Here is a 17400-nt window from a genome sequence, read left to right on the forward strand (position 1 = left end):
AGTTGGGTGGAGAAGTGGCAAGTGGAGTTCAATCCAGGCAAATGTGAGGTGATGCATTTTGGGAAGTCTAATTCTATACCGAACTATACTGTAAATGGGAAGAGCCTTGGGAAAAGTTGATGGGCAGAGAGATCTGGGAGTTCAGGTCTTTGTACCCTGAAGATGGCTGCACAGGTGGATAGAGTGGTCAAGAAAACATATGGTATGCTTGCCTTCATCGGATGGGATATTGAGTAGAAGAGCTGGCAGGTCATGTTAAAATTATATAAGACTTTGGTTTGGCCACTTTTAGAATACTGTGTACAGTTCTGGTCGCCACATTACCAAAATGATGTGGATGTTGCCTGGTGTGGAAGGTGCTAGCTATGAAGAGAGGTTGAGTAGGTTAGGTTTGTTTTCATTAGAAAAAAGGAGATTGAGGGGGGACCTGATTGGAGGGTTACAAAATCATAAAGGGTATAGACAGGGTGGATCGAGACAAGCTTTTTCCCAGGGTGAAAGATTCAATAACAAGAGGTCACACTTTCAAGGTGAGAGGTGAAAGGTTTAAGGGGGAATACATACAGCAAATACTTCACACAGAGGGTGGTGGGTGTCTGGAACGCGTTGCCAGCAGAGGTAGTAGAGGCAGGCACGGTAGATTCATTTAAGGTGCGTCTGGACAGATGCAGGAGTAGGTGGGGAGCAGAGGGATACAGATGCTTAGGAATTGGACGACAGGTTTAGACAGTACATTTGGATCGGCTCAGACTTGGAGGGCGAAGGGCCTGTTCCTGGGCTGTAAATTTTCTTTGTTCTTAGACTTAGGTGGTCTGGAAGATGGTGTTTTGTTTTGCTGTCCAAACAGTTTGGAACCTATGTTGAAATGAGTTGCAGTTGTCTTCATGGGGACTGGCCATATTCACATTGCTTCAGTGATGGGCTTACCTATTGTAAAGCATTAAGTTTATTAATATTGGTATTCTCCATTTGCGAATCTCTACAACTCTGCAGTATCAATGATACTGAATAATGGTTTATGTTAATTTTCAGACTAGTTCAGCCCATTGTTTTAACTGACAAGTGATTAAGTTCCAATTCTATGTTTTCTGATCATGTTGGGAATGCACAGGCAGTTGTTAGACCTTTGGCATTTTGTAAAATATAAATGTTCAGTGTTGATACAGTCAGTAGTTTTTCTGGTTTATGCCAATTCTCTCTGTACTTTGGACTCAGCAATACTTGGAGCTGAGTGAGCTAATCGGCACATTAAGCAGAACACAGCAGATACTGTGGGGGAGAAGTAACAAGCAAACAGCATGAGCCCTCTATTGTACTACCCTGACTAGTGTGCCAGTTGAAGCCACAGTCAAGTTTAAGATTAGCTTGCAGAGATTGACATTGTGCTGAACTGTAGAACCACAGTTGGTGGGAACATGGCTGAAAACATCTAAACTCATTTCACATTGAAACTTTACTATTGTCAGGGAGAAGCAAGTTTCATTTTTTAATATTCCCTTCTGGCTATTCTCCCTCGAATTCACATTCCTCGCACTTTATTTCTTTATTGCTGATTGTTATTGACATCTTACATTGTCCGTATTACATCATGAATCATTTTTCAGATTACAAGCACTATGTTCAGGCCCTCTTGTCTCTTAGTGACTGGACTAAATAACAACATGTTCATTTATAAAAGAGAAATTCTACAGATGCCAGAAATCTAAAGCAGAGAAAGCTGGAGAAGCTCAGCGTTTCTGGCAGCAGCTGGGAAAGAGAAACAGTGTTAACACCTTGAGTCTGTTTTGGCTCTTCAGAATTCATTTTCATTTTTCATTTTCAATGTGACCTTCAGTGAAGCAGTAACAATCATTTTTTGTTTTAATTTCTCCAGGTCACCTGCATGTATAGCAGACAGGTATATGAATGTCATTGGGACCATCTTCAGTCTTCATTCATTAGTTATCATCCTGTTCTCACTGATCTTTTCAGCCTTGTTAGTGCTGTTTTCCTCAGCTTGGAAAACCTGGGATGGGTTCAAACACAGCCACTGTGAGGACATCATGCTAGTGTGCTGTGCTGCTCCATCCACTGTACATGGTTAAATAATATATAAGGATAGGACAGAGCTCGAAACCAAGGTAGTTGAATGGAAGATAATTCAAGAAGGGCAAATAGATAAATATTTGCATTAGTTATATGGTAATGTGTCTGTGCTTTGTTGCATTCATTTGTCTTCATGGTTTCTTTTTACTGTTTCTTCTTTTAAGGATGGTTTTCTGGAAAAGCTGAACTCCTCCGAGTTTGTGGCACTGTCACGAACAGTGGAAACGTTTGTCCAGGAAACAGAAAGGATATGCAGCAGACGCAGCATGTCCCTCCGAGGAGCCCTGCAAAGCCAGGCCAATAAATTCGTCAACAGGTTCCATGAAGAGCGGAAGACAAAACTTGGGTAAACCATGGTGGGATGGAAAAGCAGTCTGAGCTGATCACTATAGTGACAAAACTGATTTCAAATCAGAGGAAAGTTAAGGTCGACCCAGACTAAAAAGGGCTGAGCATTCTTTTATTCCTGATATACCTGTAGAAAGCCTTCGGGTTTTCCTTGATCCAATCTGCCAATGACTTCTCATGTCCCCTCCTGAATCTTCTTAGCTCTCTCTTTAGGTCTTTCCTGGCTAACTTGTAACTCTGAAGCGCCCTAGCTGAGCCTTCACATCTCCTCCTAACATAAGCCGCCGCCTTCCACTTGACAAGAGATTCAACTTCCTTAGTAAACCATGACTCCCACGCTCAACAACTTCTTTCCTGCCTGGCAAGTACGTACTTATCAAGGACCCACAGTAGCTGGTCCGTGAATAAGCTCCACATTTCAATTGTGCCCATCCCCTGTAGTTTCCTTCCCAATCCAATGCATCCTAAATCTTCTGGATGTAGGTTTGCTCGCTGAGCTAGGAGGTTCATTTCCAAACGTTTCATCACCCTACTAGGTAACATCTTCAGTGGGCCTCAGGCAAAGCAGTGTACATGATTCCTGCTTTTTATTTATATGTTTGGGTTTCTTTGGGTCAGTGATGTCATTTCCTGTTCCATTTTTCTCAGAGGGTGGTAGATGGGGTCCAACTCGATGTGTTTGTTGATAGAGTTCTGGTTGGAATGCCGTGCCTCTAGGAATTCTTGTGCGTGTCCCTGTTTGGCTTGTCCTAAGATGGATGTGTTGTCCCAGTCGAAGTGGTGTCCTTCCTCATCTGTATGTGAGGATACTAGTGAGAAAGGGTCATGTCATTTTATGGCTATTTGATGTTCATGTATCCTGGTGGCTAGTTTTCTGCTTGTTTGTCTAATGCAGTGTTTGTTACAGTCCTTGCACGGTATTTTGTAAATGGCATTAGTTTTGCTTGTCTGTATAGGGTTTTTCAATTTCATTAGCTGCTGTTTTAGTGTGTTGGTGGGTTTGTGGGCTACCATGATGCCAAGGGGTCTGAGTAATCTGGCAGTCATTACCAAGATGTCTTTGATGTAGGCGAGAGTGGCTAGGGTTTCTGGACGCAATTTGTGTGCTTGTTTGTGTTTGTTGCTGAGAAATCAGCAGATTGTGTTCATTGGGTACCCATTCTTTTTGAATACATGGTATAGGTGATTTTCCTCTGCTCTGCGCAGTTCCTCTGTGCTGCAGTGTGTGGTGGCTCGTTGAACTAATGGTCTGATGTACTTTCGCTTGTGGATCTTGGGATGATTGCTTCTGTAGTTCAATATTTGGTCCATGTGTATTGTTTTCCTGTAGACGCTGGTTTGAAGTTGCCCATTGGCTGTTTGCTCTACTGTGACATCTAGGAATGGCAGTTTGTTGTTGTTTTCCTCCTCTTTAGTGAATTTTATGCCAATAATGGTATTATTGATTGGAGGGTGATGAAGCGTCTGGAAATGAACCTTCCAGCTCAGCGAGCAAACCTACATCCAGAACCTCAACCTTCTCAAAACTCCCTAAAATCCTAAATCTTGCCTAATTGCATCATAGTTGCCTTTCTCCCAGCTATAACTCTTGCCTTGCGGTATATACCTATCCCTTTCCATTACTAAAGTAAACCTAACCGAATTGTGGTCACTATCACCAAAGTGCTCACCTACCTCCAAATCTAACACCTGGCCAGGTTCATTACCCAGTACCAAATCTAATGTGGCCTCTCCCCTTGTTGGCCTACCTACATACTGTGTCAGGAAACCCTCTTGCATACATTGGACAAAAACTGACCCATCTAAATTACTCAAACTATAGTATTTCCAGTCAATATTAGGAAAGTTGAACTATTTGGAGGCCTATAGAAAACGCCCAACAGGGTAACCTCTCGTTTCCTGTTTCTAATCTCAGCTCATACTACCTCAATAGACGAGTCCTCAAATGTCGTTTCTGCAACCGTAATGCTCTCCTTCAATAACAGTGCCACACTACCCCCTCTTTTACCATTTTCTCTGTTCTTACTGAAACATCTAAATCCCAGAAGCTACAATAATAATTCTTGTCCCTGCTCTACCCATGTCTCTGAAATGGCCACAACATTGAAATCCCACGTACCAATCCATGCTGCAATTTCACCCACCCTTCGGTCCAACTCATCCGCATCGACCAGACATCCCAATCTGACCAAGTCCCATTTGCCAGCACTTGGCCCATATCCCTCTAAACCATTCCTATTCGAATACCCAAACAGAGGCCTCTTAAATGTATCCGAAAGTAGAGCGTTCCTGTGAAACCTTTCGTAAGCTGAAATGGTGTAAAACGAACAAGTATTAATTTAGATTAGATTACTTACAGTGTGGAAACAGGCCCTTCAGCCCAACAAGTCCACACTGACCCGCCGAAGCGCACCCACCCAGACACATTCCCCTACATTTACCCCTTCACCTAGCATGGCCAATTCACCTAACCTGCACATTTTTGGACTGTGGGAGGAAACCGGAGCACCCGGAGGAAACCCACACAGACACTGGGAGAATGTGCAAACTCCACACAGTCAGTCGCCTGAGGCGGGAATTGAACCCGGGTCTCAGGCGCTGTGAGGCAGCAGTGCTAACCACTGTGCCACCGTGCCGCCCATTTATATGGGAAAAGTTTTGCCATTTTTTGTAAAATCGAACATCATCTTTGGATTCTTTTGGTTAGCGAAAACAGGTACTAATGTACGTCTTTCTTAAAAGCGAAGTGGCATAAAGCGAACTTTCGAAAAGCAGGGAATACTTGTAATTGTACTCACCTCCATCTCCACCTCTGGAAGCTTGTTCCATACATGCACCACCCTCTGCATAAAAAAAGGTTACCCTCTTCCAGGAACAGTCCAGCCATTTTGTGCAAAAGTAGTGAATTATAAAAAGTAGGAGCAAGCATAGGCCATTCAGCCCTTTGAGCCTGCCCCACCATTCAATATGATCTTGGTTGATTGTCTAACTCAGTACCTTGTTCCTGCTTTCTCACCATAGCCTTTGATCCCTTTGGCCCTCAAAACTAAGTCTAAGTCCTTCTTGAAAACATTTAGTGTTTTGGTCTCAACTGCTTTCCATGGCAGAGAATTCCAGATGCTCCCTGCTGTCTGGGTTAAGAGATTCCTCTTCATTTCATCTCAGTCCTAAATTGCCTATCCCACCCCTGGATCTTGTCTCCCCATCATTGGGAACATCATCCTTGTGTTTATTGTGTCTACTCCTATCAGAATTTTTTGCGTTTCTATGAGACCCTCCCGATTCTTCTAAACTCCAGTTAATGTAGAGTCATAGAGCTGTACAATGCATCCTTTTCATATACCCATCCAGTTGCCTTTTAAATGTTATAATTGTACTAGTCTCCACCACTTCCTCTGGCAGCTCATTCCATACTCTCACCACCCGTTGCATGAAAAAGTTTCCCCTTAGATCCCTTTTATATATTCCCCTCTCACCTTAAACCTATGCCCTCTCGTTTTGGACTCCCTTACACTAGGGAAAAGACCTTGACTATTCACCTTATCCATGCCCCTCACTATTCTATAAACCTCTATAAGGTCACCCCTCAGCCAGGGAAAACAGTCCCAGCCACTCATTGTAGCTCAAATCCTCCACCCTGGCAACATCCTTGTAAATCTGAGTCCTTTCAAGTTTCACAGTATCCTTTCTGTAGCAGGGAGGCCAGAACTGCACGCAGTATTCCAAAAGTGGCTTAACCAATGTCCTGTTCAGCCACAACATGACCTCCCAACTCCTATACTCAATGCACTGACCAATAAAGGCAAGCATACCAAATGCCTTCTTCACGATCCTATCTACCTGAGAGCCCACTTTCAAGGAGCTATGAACCTGCACTCCAAGGTCTCTTTGTTCAGCAACACTCTCTAGGACCTTGCCATTAAATGTATAAGTCCTGTCCTGATTTGCCTTTCCAGCATGCAGCACCTCATGTTTATCTAAATTAAACTCCACCTGCCACTCCTTGGCCCATTAGCACATCTGATCAAGATCCTCTTGTAATCTGAGGTAACCGTCTTTGTTGCCGCTACACCACCAATTTTGGTGTCTTCTGCAAAAGGGCAGCACGGTGGCTCAGTGGTTAGCACTGCTGCCTCTCAGTGCTAAGGACCGGGGTTTGATTCCTGCCTTGAGCAATTGTCTGTGTGGAGTTTGCACATTCTTCCCGTATCTGCGTGGATTTCTTCCCACAGTCCAAAGATGTGCAAGTTAGGTGAATTAGCCAAGCTAAATTGTCCATAGTGTTAAGTGCATTAGTCAGTGGTAAATGTCAGGAAATGGGTCTGGGTGGGTTACTCTTCGAAGGATCATTCTGGACCTGTTTGGCCAAATGGGCTGTTTCCATGCTGTAGGGAATCTAATTTAATTTAACCATACCTCTTATATTCACATCTAAATCATTTATATAAATGACTAAACCATTTTTTTACAGATCTTTTCTGTACCAGCTTAAGAAAGAAGTCTTTTTAAAGCTTTCAATGGTTTGAAAGTTTTGAAGCAACAAAGTTTTCAGATTATCCTTGTTTGAGTACTGACCTCAGTCGATTGTAAGGGATGCTGTCCTTGTAACTGCCATGGTAATTCTCTGTGAATACAATCCAATTTTCAGAGGGTTTCTTTAACTTCACTGGGGGAAGAGACTTGTTCATCTCGTCTCTAACTGTGCCTGAGGGTCCTATTCCTTTGTCCATCGCTTCCAGATCATGGGTGACATTACACACTGGCTGTGTCTCACTACACAGAGATTAAACAGTGGAGGAAGCACTATTAAAAACATTCTCAAGATAACAATCTTAGCTGCTGTCTGTTCACAGATTTCTATTGGGCATGTTTTTTTTTACTATACCAAAGATGTCATTTCACTATCAGTTTCAACATCAGGATCTACTTTTAGCAGTCTCAGTGTTGTATCTATCCATAGCCTTTTCCTGGTATAAGGTACAGCGCCTTCCATTAGGTTAGCGTTTTTACCAATTCCTGCAGCTTTCTATTTTCTTTATTCAACTGTAAAATACACAAATGAGCAACGTAGGCTCACTTACTATGGATAGTTTCTAACTCAACTGTTTGTTCCTTAACCTCTAATCCTGATTGAACTGGTCTCTCTTTAGTATGTCAAATTATATCAAAGTGGAGCAATTCCATAAAGGTCAGATTTTTATAAAGTAGTTAGGTACATGTATAATTATGGAAATCCTACTGTAGGGGTTTCTGATCAATCATTTCTTGATGTGTTGTAGTCTTCTGTTGGATAATGAGCGATGGAAACAGGCTGAAGTTCCAGCTGAGTTTCAGGACTTGGTCAATTCCATTGAGGATGGAGTGATTGCTTTACCAGAGAAAAAAGCAACAGGTCAGTGCTTTGTAGATTATTGGTTAAAAAGAAGAATCAACTTCTTGTCGGATCCTTCTTGTTGGAGGAAATGTCTTAACTTCTAAATATGGATAGGAATATATTTCTTTGCTGAAAAAACATTGGTTGAGCTTTCATCTTGGACTCATCAGGACAGTTCGCAAGAAATACCAATAAGGGGGAAAATCAGCATTTACACTGTTTGAGTGTAGGGTACTCATTGGTTGGCAATTGGACTCTGCGTAAAAGAATAAGGAAGAGGGGTTGCCCTGGGGAATGCAGCAGTTGATGATGATTGACTGTTGACTGCTTTTGTTGGATTTCAAACAGACAGGTTGTCTCTTATTGGTCATGACATTGACCTTTCAGCGCTTCTCACATTTTGTGCTACCAAACAGCTAAACATATTTCTGTATAATTGTAAAATTTTAAGTGGTTTAAATGTTGAATGTCTTGTTAGTTAGCATGTGAAAATGTTCAAATGTCTGAGAATTATACTAGACTGAGCCACCTACAAGAAAGAAAAAACATCTATCTCTCCTAGCCTGATTTCATTTGCATTCATAAAAGTGTATACACTCACTATTTTTCTCTTTTTTTTGGTTTGGAACTGAGAGTTGAGGTTGAATTGAACTTTGAACAGCAGCTTGTTTTAAAAGAGAACAAAAACAGATGTTGGGAACTGACCTGGAAGGTAATGCAACTTAATGTTTTGAGGACATTGGAGATGAATCAGCACCAAGCTGTTGCAATGTTCAAGGCTGGCAACCGATTGGATGTTGAATTGGCCAATTGAGGAAGAACTGGCGCTGGCCAACCAATCACAGAGACTGTTTAGTGAAAGGAGAAAGAGAACAGTTCTGACTTGGGTTTGGCAGGAGAGCGATTTTCAGAAGCTCCAGATACTGCTGTTGTATTTGGCGCTCTCTAGTTTTCTGTCACATTACAGAACAACCTGGTTATCCAAGCATTAAGTATCTGAATTTCAGATTATCCGAACAAGATCTCAAGGTCCCGTAAGCACGTTATCCGAACAATCAGTTATCTGAACAAAATACTCCCTGCCTGTCTCATACGGATAATCGAGGTTGTTCTTTATTGAACCGTTGAATGTTCTGAGAAATAAAAGAGTCTCGGTCTGTAGGAAATGGTTGCATATTTCTGGGTGTCTGCTGAAACTGCTGTTATTTGGAACTCAGGCAAAACTTCTATTATGAATATGTGTTAAGAATTGTATTCTTGCCTGCGGAATAACCGTTGTCCAAGGATTTCATGAAGGCCTGGTATCCATAATTTGAAATGGTTTATTAAACTGGAAAATTATGATTTTGTTTATTTTTTAATCTACTTCTTAACTGAGTAGGGGTTATGATCGAAGAAGACTGGGCTTTAGATTGCAGATATTAATTAAATTAACTTGTTTGTCTGTGTTCTTCTAAAGTTACATTATTCATAATAAATTGTTAATTTTTCTTCAGTTATAAACTTATTATCCAAGATCTGTTATTTGTAAAGATTAGTTAGGAACAATTAGCAAATTTTGAGGGCCATTTACTTTTAATTTCACTGTGTTGTGAATCCAATGCTGGTGAGACCCTTTTGGTTTGACTTGCTATCTCTGTATCACAAAAAAAGGGATTGACAAGAGGCTGAGGCTGCTACTTCTGGTGCTGAAGGTGCTGAGTCTAACTCAATACAGTGATACCAGAAGGTGTCTCAAATATTTGATCAGTAGGCGAAGCTAGCTGTCTCACACTGTGACTTTGCAGTGAGCACGCACACAATATTTTGACTAACCACCTGCTACCGTCAACCCAGAAATAAGTTTTGCCAACCACACAAATGAGTAAAGTAGTAAGTGAGTTTCAGTTCCGGTGTAATGCCAGGAATGGAGGCTGTACACCCAACAATATATCCATACATGGCAGATTTTCTCATCGAGCAAGTGTATATGAATATTGCCAGAGTCTACCTGCCTGGTAGTTTAGCCAACCAGCAAAAACTGTCAGTTAAAGTTTCCTGATACATCACTCTGAGAACCGTGATGCAACCAAATCAAAACACTTTTCTCATGCTGTTGAAATTGGTGCTGGATTTCATGTTCCAGTCTTGAAGAGAGCCAAACAAAAAGCTTTAACTGTCTCTCTTTCTAAAATTGGTAGTTTCTGAGTTATAAAGCAGTTTTGCACAATCAGTATTTATCAAAATATAATTTCGGTAGAAACAACTTGAAATTTGAAAATATTGCAGAAATTACTATTTCATAATGTGAATAACAATTGCTATTTCATCATATGAATGACAATGACTATTTCATCATATGAATAACAACTTGTTTACTCCTTAGTTCCACAAGAAAGAAAGCCGGCTGATTTTCTGTTTGTTGATGGGCAGAAATATGCTGTAGTAGGGTAAGTGCCATTCACTATAGTGTGAACTATAATTGGGTAAATGCCAGTTTTTGTAGTATAAACTAGCTGGGTAAGTGCCATTCATTATGTTGAGGACTGTAATTGGGTAAATGCCAATTATTACCCAATTACAGTCCTCAGTATAATGAATGGCACTTAACTCAGTTTCAGTCCTCACTACAATGAATGGCACCTACCCGGATAAATGTGCCATTTATACTGAGGACTGTAATTGGGTAAAGGTCATTCATTATCGTGGGCTGTAGATGGGAAATAGGCATTCATTATACCGTGGGCTGTTGTTGGATAGATACAATTCATTGTTGTGTGGGCTTCCCCCCACCCCCCTGTTCGTTCTTCCATCAGATTAACAGGTTTCATAAAGTTCATAACCATTATTTGCATTGTGGGCGGGAAACTCTGCTGTCTCTCAGTGGCTCGGGTTTATTTTATGAAGCTCTGGAGGTTGTTTCCAGCCTTTTCCCTGTTTTGTGATGCTTAATAGCCCATTCTGAAAAGACTAATATGATTAAGTTTATTTGAGAGTTAGAGAATATACAGAGTTAATGAGCGACAGGAAAAGCAGAATAGTGTTTAAAACAAGGCTTTGCTTCCTGGTGATCATAGCCCAGAAGAAGGGTCACTTCTGCAATGTTGGTGGTGAGGTTAAATCCTTGGTTTTCAATTAATGGCCATTGCCCCTCTGCCCAATCCTGGAAGCTTGCATTTTCTGAAAAATCCAGTGGAAAACACAAGATGACTTTTTATTTAAAATGCCCTGCTGATTGAACAGCTACCAATCCCCCCTGTTACTGTTGAGGTCCTTCGTGCCTTCACCTATACCACCACCGATGTCACACTTGTCTTACCCTCTAATCCCTCCTACATCCAATTCCTTACCATTCCCCTTTAGGCATGGGGTCCCATCAAATCGGGTCACAATGTGAAACAGATTTGGAACTTTTGTATAAAACAATAGAACATCCTGTTAACATGTTGACTTGTACATTGTGAGACCCATCATTAACCCTGAGGTCAGAGATCCTGCATATAGACTCCTAAGCAGATCTTGCACAATTCAATCTGTTTGACATGGAGTTGTTTTGAAACTTTATGGTGGAAAAACCAGTTTTAAAAACTGCCCTCAAATACATTCATTTAAATAAAAACAGGAAATGATGGAGAAACTCGGCAGGTCTGGCAGCATCTGTGGAGAGAAAGCCGAGTTAATGTTTCAAGTCGAGTATGACTCTCCAGAAGTGGAATGATCGTTGTCCCTACTGGAGTCAGGCTGGAGGTGCTGCTTTCATACCACACTTCACCATCAATCACAAAATATTTGTCAAAACAGTTTCATGATTGACAGGATATATTTTTGTAATAATCCACAGACAAATTAGTAGAGAATAATATCGATATACATTTAACAAAGTAAATAATTCAGACTAAAATATCAGTATATTACTGCATCATGCAATAACTTAGTGCAAATGCCCACATATCATTAAAACTATTTCCATTTTTGAGGAATTGGATGATTTTAAACAGGTGGCCATTGACCACTTGACATCATTGCACCAAAAATTGATCATTTATGAAGGGAAAGCTTCTCCAGCAATTTGTCATTGAACAACCTTCCAATTTTACCAGAGTTGTTTGTGCTGTCCAAAGTGAGGACAGAGCAAGGATCAGTCAGCAAGCTGAGTGTAGATCACCTAGCCAGCTAATTAGCAATGAAATGAGGGACTTAAGTGAACTGATGGAGGAGAGATACTGCAGGGTTTCAGAGTAGGCAGCATCGTGTATATTGAGGTGCTGAGAGAGCAGTACCTTCACGTTTCCAAGTGCATGAGTGTGCCAAATAGACATGAGCAAATGAAATTGCTTTGGTGTCAGCACAGGTACGGAAAACTGAAAATGTTATTCTTTTTAAAACATGTATGTTGGAAATATAAATGTGATACTGTGCCATACTTTAAACTGTGTTTTACTGAACAAAGACATGTTTTGCCAAGTCAGCACATGGGTGTCACCTATTTTGTTGAGTTGAAACAGGCACAGTGTGAGAATGTGTTATTTCTGTCTGCAAAGGACAAGATCCTGTTAATAATGCAGGGAGTTTCCAGGATATGCAGACAGAAAAAACATGTGAACACAATATGCCTGTTTCAACTCAACAAAATAGCTGAGCCATTTGTTGGCTCACCTCTCATGACAATGCCCTGACTAATCATAGTCAAACTATTTTAAGGTGTAATCAAAGCCTGGGAATTAAATATTAGTCAGCATTAAAAGAACGAAGAACAATACAGCACAAGAACAGGACCTTTGGCCCTCCGAGCCTGCACTGGTGCATTTTGCCCTTCCCTGCTAAACCTGTCTTCACTTACAGGCTCTGTATTCCTCTATTCCCTTTCTATTTATGTATTTGTCCAGGTGCTTCTTGAATGCTATTACTGTGTCTGCTTCTATCACCTCCTCTGGCAGTGTGTTCCAGGCACTCACCACCCTTTGTGTGAAGAACTTGCTTTGCGCATCTCTTTTAAACTTCCCACCTTGCATCTTGAATCTGTGTTCCTGAGTAATTGACCCCTCCAACCTGGTAAATAGCCTCATACTTTCCACTCTATCCATAGCCATTCACAATCTTATGAACTTCTGTTAAGTTGCCCCTCGACCTCATGCGTTCCATTGAAAACAAACCCTGTTTACAAACCTAGGATGCATTCTCCATGGCAATACCCTACTTACCAGAGTCACCACTTGCCAACCAATCAGTACTCTGTTCTCATGCATACAAGTGTTGAGCTTCCCCTCTAGTTAGTATTCTTGTGAATAATCCTGATGAGTGGAAAACAAAAAGCTTCAACAAAATGTGTCCTTCACTAATACACGTTCTGTATTACAAAACCATTACTTATAGTTCAGCCTCTGGAACCTGGACTTTCATGGAATCCCTTTGATAAAATGAAGGCTCCTCCTTCATCTATAGCCTAGCCTTGGCAATTTCCATCAGAGCTTTTATAAATGCAAAATGATCCTTCTGAACATTCGTCTAGAAATCTTTAACATGGATCTTTGCCAAGAGCCACAGCAGCTTATTGTTTCTGATGCAGCAGGATCAGTGTTTTTGTGTTTAGAAATGTTTGTTTGAATTGAATTTGCTCTATCTGTATTTTGCTCATAGTGATAAAAGTGCCCTGTAGTCACTTTGTCACATGTAAATGATTACCTTAGTCCCATTGTATTCCATCTGCCACTTTTTTGTCCCACTTTCCTAAATTCTCCCAAGTCCATCCACAGCCTCCCCACTTCTTCAGCATTACTTGTCCCTCTACCCTATCATCGTGTCATCTGCAACAATGTCCTCAGTTCCTTCATCCACTTCGTTACTTTATATCGTGAATAGTTGTGGTCCCAACATGGACCTCTGGAACTCCATTCGACACCAGCTGCCATCCTGAAAAAGATCCTTTTATCCCCACACTCTGCCTTCAGCTATTCCTCTCTCCCTGTCAGTATCTTAGCTTATTGAGCAGCCTCCTGTGTGGCATCTTGTCAAAGGCCTCCTGGAAATCCAAATAGATCACATCCTCCTTTGTCTAACTTGCTTGTTACCGCCTCAAAGAATTTAAAACATTTGTCAGGCATGACCTTCCTTTGAGGAAGCTGTGCTGTCTGAGCCCAATTTTACTATGCACTTTCAAGTACTCTGCAATTTCAGCCTTATTAGCGAATTCTAAAATCTTATTAATGATTGCGGTTAGGCTAACTGCCTCCCCTACCCTCCTTAAACTGGGGTGTTAGATTAGTAATTTTCCAGTGCTCTGAGATCCTCCCTAATTCCAGTGATTCCTGAAAGCTTACCACCAATGCCTTAGTTGTCTCCTTCAGAACCTGGGGTGTAGTCATAGTATCATAGCGATGCACACGCACGGAAACAGACCCTTCGGTCCAATTCGTCGGTACAAACCAGATATTCTAAATTCATCGAGTCCCACCTGCCAGCACTTGACCCGTATCCCTCTAAACCCTTCCTATTTGTATACCAATCCAGATGCCTTTTAAATGTACCAGCCTCCTCCACTTCCTCTGGCAGCTCATTCCATACACGCACCACCCTCTGCGTGAAAAAGTTGCCCCTTAGGTCCCTTTTAAATCATTCCCCTTTCACCTTAAACCCATGCCCTATAGTTCTGGACTCCCCCACCCATGGAAAAATACCTTGTCTACTTACCCTATCCATGGCCCTCATGAGTTTATAAACCTCTATCAGGTCACCCCTCAGCCTCCAACGCTCCAGGGAAAACAGCCCCAGCCTGTTCAGCCTCTCCCTGTAGCTCAAACCCTCCAACCCTGGCAACATCCTTGTAAATCTTTTCTGAACCCTTTTAAGTTTCACAATATCCTTCCTATAGGAGGGAGACCATAATTGCACACAGTACTCCAAAAGTGGCCGAATTAACATGACCTCCCAACTCCTATTCTCAATACTCTGACCAAGAAAGGAAAGTATACCCAACGCTGCCTTCACTATCCTATCTACCTGCGACTCCACTTTAAAGGAACTGTGAACCTGCACTCCAAGGTCTCTTTGTTCAGCAACACTCCCTAGGACCATACCATTAAGTGTATAAGTCCTGCCCTGAATTGCCATTCCACTTATCTAAATTAAACTCCATCTGCCACTCGGCCCATCTGATCAAGATCCCGTTGTACTCTGAGTAACCTTCTTCACTGTCCACTGAACCTCCAATTTTGGTGTAATTTACAAACTTGCTAACCGTACTTTGTGCTCACATTGAAATCATCTATATAAATGCTGAAAAGTAGTGGACCCAGCACTGATTCTTGCAGCATACCACTGGTCACAAGCCTCCAGTCTGAGAAGCAACCGTCCATCACCACCCTCTGTCTTCTACCTTTGAGCTAGTTCTATATCCAAGTGACTACTCCCTGTATTCCATGCAATCTAACCTTACTAATCAGTCTACCATGAGGAACCTTGTTGAATGCCTTACTGATGTTCATATAGATCATGTCCACCTCTCCACCCTCATCAATCCTCTTTGCTATTTCTTCAAAAAACTCAATCAAGTTAGTGAGCCATGATTTCCCATGCATAAAGCCATGTTGACTATCCCGAATCAGTCCTTGCCTTTCCAAATACATGTAAATCCTGTCCCTCAGAATTCCCTGCAATAACTTGCCTACCACCGGTCTATAGTTCCCTGACTGTTCCTTACCGCCCTTCTTAAACAGTTGCACTATGTTTGCCAACCTCCAGTCTTCCGGGACTGCACCTGTGACGATCGATGATTCAAATATCTCAGCAAGGGGCCCAGCAATCACTTCTCTAGCTTCCCTGAGAGTTCTCGGGTGCACCTGATCAGGTCCTGAGGATTTGCCCACTTTTAAGCGTTTTAAGGCGTCCGGCACCACCATCTCTGTAATATGGATATTTTTCAAGATGTCACCATCTATTTCTCCACATTCCATATCTTCCATGTCCTTGTCCACAGTAAACACTGATCAAAATCCTCATTTAGTATCTTCCCCATCTCCTGTGGTTCCACACAAAGACTGCCTTGCTGATCTTTGAGGAGCCCTATTCTCTCCCTAGTTACCCTTTTGACCTTAATGTATTTATAAAATCTATTAACCATCTTGAAACATTTCAGCTTCTGCAGTACCTGCTCCATGGCAATGGCCACTACACTCACCTCTTCATGCCAATTAGAATACTTGTTCAGACTATAAAATTTATTAATGGGTTTTCAGCTGTGGTTATGATTGGGGTTACTTTAAATTTTAAGAGCTACACATATTCTTAAACCTATAAATAAAGTTCAAATGTCCATAAGCATCACTGTAGCACCTTGTCATAGAGTCATACAGTGTTTAAACCAACCCTTCGTTCCAACCAGTTCATGCCAACCATAATCCCAAACTAGACTAGTCCCACCTGCCTGCACATGGCCCATATCCTGCCCAAACCTTTCTTATTTAGATAAGTACATGAATGTCTCTTAGCGGTTGTAACTGTACCTGCATCCACCACTTCATTTGGCAGTTCACTCTACACATGAGCCACTCTTTGTGGGGAAAAAACATTGCCCCTCACTTACTTCTTAAAACTTTCCCCCCTCATCTTAAAAATATGCGGTATATTTGATCTGCTTGGATTCTGGTGCATTGGCTTATGAAGCAACATTGTACAACAGTTATCTTGTATATATGGTTATACTTCTTATACAAGTAAGCAATTAATATTGTAAACATTAGATTCATAATTATCTATTTCTTTTCTCTTTTCAGGACTGTTTTGCTGTTAATAAGAATTATATTTGAATACTGTCAGTGTGTAGATGACATTCCTTCCATTACTACTGACATGCTTACTCGCCTCTCAGATTTATTAAAGGTATTTGTTATTTAGTGAAAAACTATTTATTATAATAATGTATCTTAGCTGTGATGCTATCCATGGTTGATTAGCTTGCCAGCATGCGTGTAAACAATGATAGCCTGGACAAGCGTGAGCTCCTGACTACAAGGGTGGAGAAATAAGGTGACATAAATGAAAGTGAATCTTTGTGGAAATCCTTTAGTTTTCTTGGACTAATGCTTACTTTTTATTGGAATGAAATTTGTAATTGCTGATGACCAATATGCTTCTTCCAGTTGCAACTACATGGATTGAATACAGATATAAAGGTCTCCCTACCTGCAACCTTCTCTGTTTGGTTTGAACATCTGTTGCACTGATGTGAGTTCTTTTGCATTTCTTGAATGAGCTACCTGGCTGGTATCCGTGGATCCAGTTGACAGTGCTAACTCCTGTTCAGTTCCAGACAGATCATCAGGAAACACTTTGAGATGATTCTTTCCTGACAGAGAGAAACAAACATGTTGTGGGCCCCATTGAACTCAAGAGGGCCGAACTCAATTATCCAATATCCTCAAATATATTTCTTCATACCTTTCTCACCTTTAATGTACCAGCTGCTAGAACTTGTTTTATGGTTTACAGGCTCTTTGTATCTGTATCAATGTTCAAGTGAAGCTTCCTTTTGTCATTTATTAATTATTTTGAATGGTAATTAACAATTTAGATATCATTGGTTATCATCTGGAAAGTTATTCCAAGCAATAATACGTAAA

General features: G+C 41.2%; 1 protein-coding gene and 1 long non-coding RNA gene across 4 annotated transcripts in view; one reads left to right on the plus strand and one right to left on the minus strand.

Moving 5' to 3' along the window:
• Positions 1 to 17400, plus strand: part of vps54 (VPS54 subunit of GARP complex) — a 102230-nt gene that overhangs the window by 57980 nt on the left and 26850 nt on the right. For 2 of the 3 annotated variants that reach the window (XM_087991701.1, XM_087991703.1), the window contains exons 14-17: positions 2250 to 2431; positions 7713 to 7825; positions 10173 to 10236; positions 16555 to 16660. In XM_087991701.1, coding sequence (XP_087847827.1) covers positions 2250 to 2431; positions 7713 to 7825; positions 10173 to 10236; positions 16555 to 16660 — 465 coding nt within the window. The remainder of the gene's footprint in view (positions 1 to 2249; positions 2432 to 7712; positions 7826 to 10172; positions 10237 to 16554; positions 16661 to 17400) is intronic. The other variant, XM_087991702.1, reaches the window with a different exon arrangement.
• LOC148149066 (uncharacterized) lies at positions 343 to 17101 on the minus strand. The gene is made up of 3 exons (XR_015758546.1): positions 16964 to 17101; positions 7009 to 7206; positions 343 to 927 (listed from the first exon to the last, which is right to left on the minus strand). It is a non-coding gene; the product is annotated as an uncharacterized LOC148149066 (long non-coding RNA).

This window comes from Chiloscyllium plagiosum, unplaced genomic scaffold, assembly GCF_037043375.1.
Source record: "Chiloscyllium plagiosum isolate Xiang-an unplaced genomic scaffold, Cpla_swu_hap1 HiC_scaffold_10, whole genome shotgun sequence".
NCBI lineage: Eukaryota > Metazoa > Chordata > Chondrichthyes > Orectolobiformes > Hemiscylliidae > Chiloscyllium > Chiloscyllium plagiosum.